General features: G+C 35.9%; 1 protein-coding gene and 1 long non-coding RNA gene across 2 annotated transcripts; one reads left to right on the top strand and one right to left on the bottom strand.

Moving 5' to 3' along the window:
• Window positions 1–1,101: 1,101 nt before the first annotated feature.
• On the bottom strand, window positions 1,102–2,528 carry LOC144631332 (uncharacterized). Its single transcript, XM_078489741.1, has 2 exons — window positions 2,429–2,528; window positions 1,102–1,634 (listed from the first exon to the last, which is right to left on the bottom strand). Exons 1-2 carry the CDS (start codon window positions 2,447–2,449, stop codon window positions 1,293–1,295), a joined length of 363 nt encoding a protein of 120 aa, XP_078345867.1. The 5' UTR covers window positions 2,450–2,528; the 3' UTR covers window positions 1,102–1,292.
• A 1,170-nt stretch (window positions 2,529–3,698) lies between these two features.
• LOC144633739 (uncharacterized) lies at window positions 3,699–5,071 on the top strand. The gene is made up of 3 exons (XR_013567095.1): window positions 3,699–3,787; window positions 4,046–4,191; window positions 4,881–5,071. It is a non-coding gene; the product is annotated as an uncharacterized LOC144633739 (long non-coding RNA).
• Window positions 5,072–7,908: the final 2,837 nt, after the last annotated feature.

Here is a 7,908-nt window from a genome sequence, read left to right as displayed (position 1 = left end):
AAAACTCGCCGACTGTGGCTGCATTCAAAACTAAAATTAGAAAACTCAATTTATAGGACTACGTGGAGAACAATAGTAACTGCTGCAAACTCCGTAGTGCGTAAGACATTGTAAATATTAGTTTTTAGTTTTTAGTTAAGTATTTTAAATAATTTTTAGCTTAGCATTATTAATAGTATTTTAGGTATTTTAATTGTGTCCCCAATTAGTCCATAAGGGCTAAACACACAGACACAGTAATAAAGTTTTTATCTTATCTTATCTTATAATTCTGAGAAAATCTGTCACTCATTGCCTTACTCCGACCAACGAAGTGAATAACTCGATCATTTACGAACGTGCAATTTTACGTCATCATGATGTCATTGATAGCGACAAGACGAAATGCGAGAGTTTATCCGGGTTCATCGAAGGGTCGTTCTGTTGGGATGCAGTCACTAATTATGCATTTGCAAGGCTTCAAATAGATTAAGACAGGAGCCCATTACTGATTTAGATAATTATTTTACTTATTTATCTGCTTAAAAAAGGTTTCAAGTTTTGTTTAGCGGCGCGGTGGCATATCGTATAATTCTGCCTGCTACTTGAAGAAATAGCCTCCCAGTTTGCGGTTCGTATAATTTAAAATCTATGTTACCATTGTTAAAGAGTTCCTGTTACGACCTTTTCCTTATTTATTTTTTTCTGACCAAAAACGAAAACATGTTTGCTGCAGTATTTCTAAGAAAAGCCATTCATCTTGCGAATTACGTCCCTTAAGCTTCGAATTCTTTTCAGTCGCTACATAAAAAGTAAGATGCATTTGAAGGTATTCGTCGACTTCGTTGGCAAGTTTGTTAAAAAAAGGAATTTATTAAGCATTCTAAGGAAGTTTCACAGAGTGTCCAGAATGTATAGAATGGACTGACTTCCATTTTTAAAAAAATGAAAGTATATACTGTTCATGCTATAAATACAAAACAATTGCTCTTCCTTCACTGGCAAGCATATCTGTCAAAGAACTTTAATGAACCTTGCCTATCATACATCGCGTTGCAATAAATGATTTTAATTATACTGTTGCAATAATTATTATTATTTAAATAAAACTTTTGCATGGAAAGCATTGGGTTGTGTCACAGCAGTTGAGATTGTTTACAAGTTCATAGGAATGCTGAATACATCGACGGGTTTTTAATAACATTTAATAAAAATGAACCATTACGTCTACGTTTCCTACTACACAAATGTAAATTTTGGCTGTTCAAAAATCTGGGAAAATCCGCGACGAAACCCCTTTTATGGATAGTTAGCTATATCTTAGCACATCCACATTTCGTGGGATATGCACCTTCGCACTGCGTAATATACACAATTTCCAAGGGTTTGCATCTTCGGTATCCATATTTGGGTATAGAGACATGACAAGACGTGAGACTATAATCACGACACTTGACAACTGTAAAAAACGACCCCGAACATGGTATTTTAATCCTATCCTCACACGCACTTTCTGCCTCGTCGTTCGCCGCCATATCCCCCTCAGGAAGATTGTTACGTGGCACATCATCAGGCAAACTGGACAGCGGTAGCTGGTCGTAATTTGCCCTGTACCTTGCCACAGAAAGGTGGAGTGTAAGGAACAGCGGTATAATCTGTGGAAGGCGAATAAGGAATGTGATTAAGCCCGCAAATGCACGAAACGACAAGCTTTACATTAAACCAAATGCAAGGCTGATCGGACAGCTAAAAAAAGAAACTGTATTTTATTGCCCAATAATTTCGGCTAGACAAAACTAACCTTCTTTGCCAGAAGTTTTAGCATGTACGCTTAGCTCTTTAACTAGAACAAGGAACGACTTTGGGCATTCCTAGTACGAGCAATAGTAATGCATTGTGCTGATTTTTCATCCGAGAGTGCGTTGCTCCTCAATTTGGGTGCGCGTACAGAAATTTGTTGTACATGAAACACGCCAAATCATTTTCACGGACCAACCAATTTCTGTAAGCACCTTTTTAAAAGACAGAACTTAACAAATATATTTAATAATCGATCATATGCTTTAACAGGAAAAGTGTGCTTTTTTATCCAACAGCTTATAGCAGCTAGATAAATTGACAATTCTCGACATAAACCGTCTGGATATTTTGCTATTATGGAAAAGTATAAGTAAAAACTGAAGAATTTAAACAAACTTGACACTACTTGCCCTGCCATGTGAGAGCTTATTATCATCTCACAATGACTTGGTAAATCGTTTGCAACACTAAACTCGAAGCGAGAGAAGTACTAACAATTCTTTCTCTTTACAAATACGGCCACAAATTGTTACTCGTGTATGATTTTTAGCTTTCGTATTACATTTACACCTTCTTGTACCACCGTTTCATTTCGAGGAAAAAAATCCCACAGCTGAATTTAGAGGACAAAACAGGACAACATACTTACATATGTGAGCAAACGTAGCATTTCTATATGTTTCTCGTGCGTTCCGGGAAGACGTTAACGTTTTTGTTGTTGTTGCTTGCATCAACCGATTGAAGAAAATCAGTGGCACGTTTCAAACTCTTCCGATATTTATTCATTTTCAGATCACCAGATGATTTTTTAAAGTTTTATGCGCATCACTCAAATGCTTTTTGCTGAGGGCAGCTCTTGAACACTCACTTATCTCTGTAAAGGGTTGCACTAGACATAGTGGCGTATGACGGTCTCGGCACGTTTTTCAGAAGACGCGTTACAGAAGTAGAAGGCGGACGGTACAGGGCGGCTCAAACAAGCCGTAAGGTGTTTTATTTGAATTTTATTTTTTCAGCTTCGCAACTGACAAACACATAGCTGTGGGCCTTACTTCAGGTGGCTAGAAGAGCGAATTTAGTTCAAACAAAGTGGCAAATTCAGAGAACTGACTGTTTACCCTTGATAGTGAAACTTCTTGGCGGGTCGGGGATGAGGTGGGGAGGCGGGAGACTGGGGGAAAGGGGTGTAAAAAAAAATGAATGGTTATAACTCTCTTCTTGTACAAAACTGGTTCAAAGAGTTTTTGGCGCAAGATACCAACAATCAAAAGTGTTCCGACAGCCCGCGTTTAGGACATTTATTGAGGAAGTTATTGAGGCTTTCTTCTGCAAATAAACCTTAACATCCCACAAAAGTGCATAAACTAAAAAAGGTATCAATTGCTGGTTTTTACTGTCACGCAATCAAAAAATAAATTCGAAACCATTCAACTACAGAAGCTATTAATTTCAAATATTATAGACAATAAATAGATTAACAATTTCTCCAAGTTTCAGGTCTGTTCGGTGTACCGTTCGCGAGTTATTGGCCGAACCTCTCCACGCAAATTTATAAAGCTTAGTATGGAGATGCCATAACTGTGTCCTTCCGAGGGACACAAATATGGCCGCTGTGATGTCAGAGAAACCATCTGACTCAATTCTGTTTACAACAGCGGCAATCGTTGACTCATGAGCTAGTACAGTTTCACATAAACACCACGTATTATATCTGAAATGTTCAATCTGCTGAAAATGGAAAGGAAAGGCCTTTTTTCAAACAAAACAGCTTTGTCACGGCACTCATCTTGACACGGTGGGCACAGAATTACTCAAAATCGCTCGCCATGCGTGTGACTAAACGCCATATTGGACGAGGTCTATTTTCGGCAGACTGGGTACGAATTTAGCGGAGCAGGAAATGACGTTTTTTAGCCCTTCCCAGAGGGCCCTATGAGGTCGGAAGCTAAATGCTACGAAGCCATCTTTGAAGAAGAAAGAAAGAGCTTTTATTTGGTACCAAATAAAGGTAGGTTTCTTTGTTTTTGTAGACATCACGGCTTTGATATTTTAGCCGCTTCGTGTTTCAGTGCCTCTGAAATGAAAAGTGCCTTTTTTCGGCTCCATTCATTTCCGTCAGTTTCTGCTAAAACCTTTTGATTTTGCCATCATAGCATTAAGAGTAGGTTAAATTTCGATCGTATGTTTTTAGTTTTTTAAGAAAGAAGCGTGCGCCTTCAGAGATACTCCTGTTTAACGGTGTAATTTTGCGATTACCTTCGAACAGATATCAACTGTTCTAGAGACCAACTGGCCTGGCGTTTACCTACCTCCAGCTTTCTGGGTGTTTCTGCTAGTGAGAAAATGACACGAGAAGTATCCAAAGTTCAAAGGCAGCACATTTCTACGATTTAACTTGATTTTGTTTATCAGGTAAGCTCAATCTAATGTCTATTTACTATATAAACACCAGTGAAATACCAGGTGAGCTTTCGCGCTATCTTTACACGTGAACATGCGGAGATAACCGTTACTATGGTTACATAATAAATCGCTCTTTTCCAAGTTTATATAATAAATAGAACATTACTTGGCTGCTTAGAGATATGAAATTTCTCTTTGAGTTGAGTGTTGAAAAATATTGCACTTGTTCGCTTTCCTAATTAACTCGTGAAATATTTTTCAGCACTCAAAGATAAATTTTGTATCTTCGCACAGCCATGTTATAGTGAATATTTTTTTTAATATATCTTGTTTACTGTGTTTATGAAATTTTGTTTTTATAAGCACAAGTACAACAGTACACACACGATACCGTAAAGTACTGTTTATGAAAAATCAATAAAGGTTATAGTACTGTAGTAGCCTTGAAATTGTTTAGATTTCTGTTGGCAATCAATAACAATAGATTGTAATATTATTGCACCTCTTCTATGTTAGCTAGATATGGCCTAATCAGTTTTTTAAAGGTTATGTTTTGCTCTTAATAGCCTTTTATAATTACACCATTTTGTGATTGCTTAACACTTTCTTTCTATATGCATATGATGATATATGATTAACCCCACTACATTAGAAATGTGCCATTTTGAGTCTTACTTTTTTTACTTTTCTGCATCTAGGAATTGACTGGGGAACCAAGCCAGGGTCACATCTACTGGAAGCTTGTTATTTATATAAACAGCATGCAACTGCATATTTTTTTTAAATAATTTAACTGACGAGCCACTCTATGGGTACCCATGATATTCCCTTTGCTTTTCTTGTGAAATGTGGTCAAATGCCAAAATTCAGATATTGCAAATATTTTCTGTAGTGTTTACAAGCTTTGAGTTTTCAATTTGATCAATTTGATCAAGCAAATTTTGGTCAATTTCAGCTCTTCGCTTCAATCTTGAGATCTTTGATTTCTTCAGAAATACCCATAAAGAGGCTCATCACTTATCTTTCAAGTGAGCAAGTATAATTTTTTTAACAGCAACATAGTGAATGTTTAAGCTGTCAACATATTAGATATTTTTGGTTTGGTTTATTAGACAACAGCTGTGTTAAAATATAAGCCGTTACCCGTAATCACTTAGCACAAAAATAGATTACAGTGAATGTGTATGGTATAGGACAAAGGTCGTATATTTTTGGCTCAGGAATGGGGCTGTTGTATCTTAGCTTAATAAACTCAAAATAGTTAATGAGACAGCAGCTCTATTTGCATCTTAGCTTAATAAGCTCAAGATATTAGTTTAGACAGAAGCTCTATTTGAATCTTAGCTGAATAAGCTTAAGATATTTATTAAGACAGAAGTTCTTTTTGGATCTTAGCCTAGCTCAGGATATTTATTAAGAAAGTTGTATTATTTTAATCTTAGCTTAGCTCAGGATATTAGACATCAACTCTATTCTTAATCGTTGATGTACTTTGAATATATTTTTAGCTTAGCATTATAGAATACAGTTGATGTGTGTACTGTAGATTTCATATTTATTAAGGCAACAGCTCTATTTAAAAAATTTAAGCTGATTGAATATATATTTTGTAAATATTTTTAACTGAGCAGAATTTAATTAATAACAGAATACATTGAATGCAGTGTCTACTGCCTCAGCTCTATTTGTAATTTACTATAACTGTTTTATGTCTTTTTAACTTTGATTTATTTTATAACAACTAAACAACTTAGCATTCTAGAATACAGAGGTTGTGTATTAATACAGTTGATCACAGGCCAGTCATTTTTAAGCTCAATATATTTATTAACACAACAGCTCTTTCCCATTTTTTTAACTTAGCATAATTTATTAGCATCAAACTACAGTGAATGGGTACCCTGTTGAAGACCGGTCAGACATTTTTGGCTCTATTTATTTTTTTGATTTTTTGAAATCTTGGCTGTTCTTCAATTTTTGCTAAGTATTTCTTATGGTAAAAAAGGTAAAGTCTGTGTCCTAGCCAAGTGGCCCATTGCTTAGTATTTCTTATGACATACAGTGAATGTGAACACAGGTCAGATATTTTGAGCTTGTTATATTATATTACTCAACCACATTTGATGTACCGGTATGTGAAAGATAATATTTAAGGTTAAAAGATGTTTCAGCACTTGAAGAAAAAATGGTTAACAAATATAAATTGAATTTTATCTTGTCTTGTTTTGACTGTATTTTGATTATTTATAATTATAGGGAAATGGGGTATCACTATTTTGTTGTACCCACCCACAATGTCTGTTACGAAGTGCTTCTGAAGGCTTAAGGGTTCTCAAAAGCCCCCTAAAAGCATTAAAAATATGCAAAAAAATTCTTCATTCTGATGTTGTTAACCCCTAAAGGTGGGTGTAAATATTTTTAGATTTTGGTATTTGTTAGGTGACTGCAATAACAACTATGGTTAGAATTATTCAAACCATCGTTTTAGAATTTAAAGGCAGAGCTTTCATTTCTCTGACTATGGTATATATGTTGTTTGACTGACAAGCATTCTTGACCCCTTCATTTGGGAGACCCCTCACTCCCACAGTCAAAACAGTATGGTATTTTCATGACTTTAATAATTGTCATCTCAGCTAACTATCCACTTCTTACTCGTAATTATTTATTTGTTTGCAGGAAAACACTACAAAGTAAAACCGTGCGAACAAAATGCCGCTATTTACACAAGATTTGGTGAACACCGTGATGATAAGGGGTTATGCACAACTGCAACTCATAAAAAAAATGTTGTCCACAGCATAAGCTTAAGTACATACTCTCCAAAGTGAAAAGTTAGGGATAGTTTGCCTTTGCTTAATTTGTACAGAAAATTCCAGTTCTTCTTTTCGGATGCCAGGACGGATACTCTACTTCCCGATTTTTTTTCCTGTCAAAGTCCGCTTGAGGTATTTGGTTGACAACATATAAACGCTCTGTTACACCAGAAAGGAGAGAAAAAAGCTGCTAAACTGGCCGTAATGTAGTGAAAGAAATTGTTTCTGCCTTTTGAGTTTTACCAAAGGACACAAATGGGGACAGAAAACCCATTTTTAGCTTCAGCCACTCTTATAACCACGAGAAAAACCTTTTGGAATATCAACCATTTCACGAACTTCATCCACAGAGAGAGCCGCCATTTTGAAATAAGGCGCCAATACCGCGCGTAACCGCTGAACAAAATGAATGGCGAACTTGAGCGATTTTGAGTCATTCTGTGCCCACCGTGTGATGTCGCATACGACGGAAAACTCAAATATTCAAAATGCTCTGTTTAAAAAACGAATGACATTATCGATCTGGAAATTTGCAAAAAGATATATTAGTAGGCCTAGTGAATTTTGATTTCAGAATTTTATGACGTAACATGAAAACCAAGAATACAACATGGGAAAAAAGGCTTACACTGTGTTATAAATTAAGCAACAAATACTTACAAGTAGAAGGTTAGTCTGAGTAACAGTCATGTCTTGTAACATAATATATAACCTGTCTGTTTCAGCCTTGTGCTAATAAAGCAGAGAGAAGTTAATATAAAAGGAACTTGAAACCAAAAACATCTTGACCACGAGACTGGCGGGGCATCGCATTTTATCTAAGTAGTTTCTCAAAATTTTCTAGAGATAGTATTTCATCTCCAACGCCGGTAAGTACAAAAGCGTCGATTTTATTGTTAAGTTGAAGGTC

This window comes from Oculina patagonica, chromosome 12 (genome assembly GCF_052425735.1).
Source record: "Oculina patagonica isolate OP01 chromosome 12, crgOcupat, whole genome shotgun sequence".
In the NCBI taxonomy this organism is placed as follows: Eukaryota; Metazoa; Cnidaria; class Anthozoa; order Scleractinia; family Oculinidae; genus Oculina; species Oculina patagonica.
Note: the sequence above shows the minus strand (reverse complement) of the source record. Positions and strands in the feature narration are given on the sequence as shown.

Coding starts and splice junctions, on each gene's coding strand:
- LOC144631332 (XM_078489741.1), bottom strand. CDS start 2,449: ATGCTACGTTTGCTCACATAT. Junction 1,635..2,428: donor TGCTACGTTTGCTCACATAT/GTAAGTATGTTG, acceptor CGCCTTCCACAG/ATTATACCGCTGTTCCTTAC.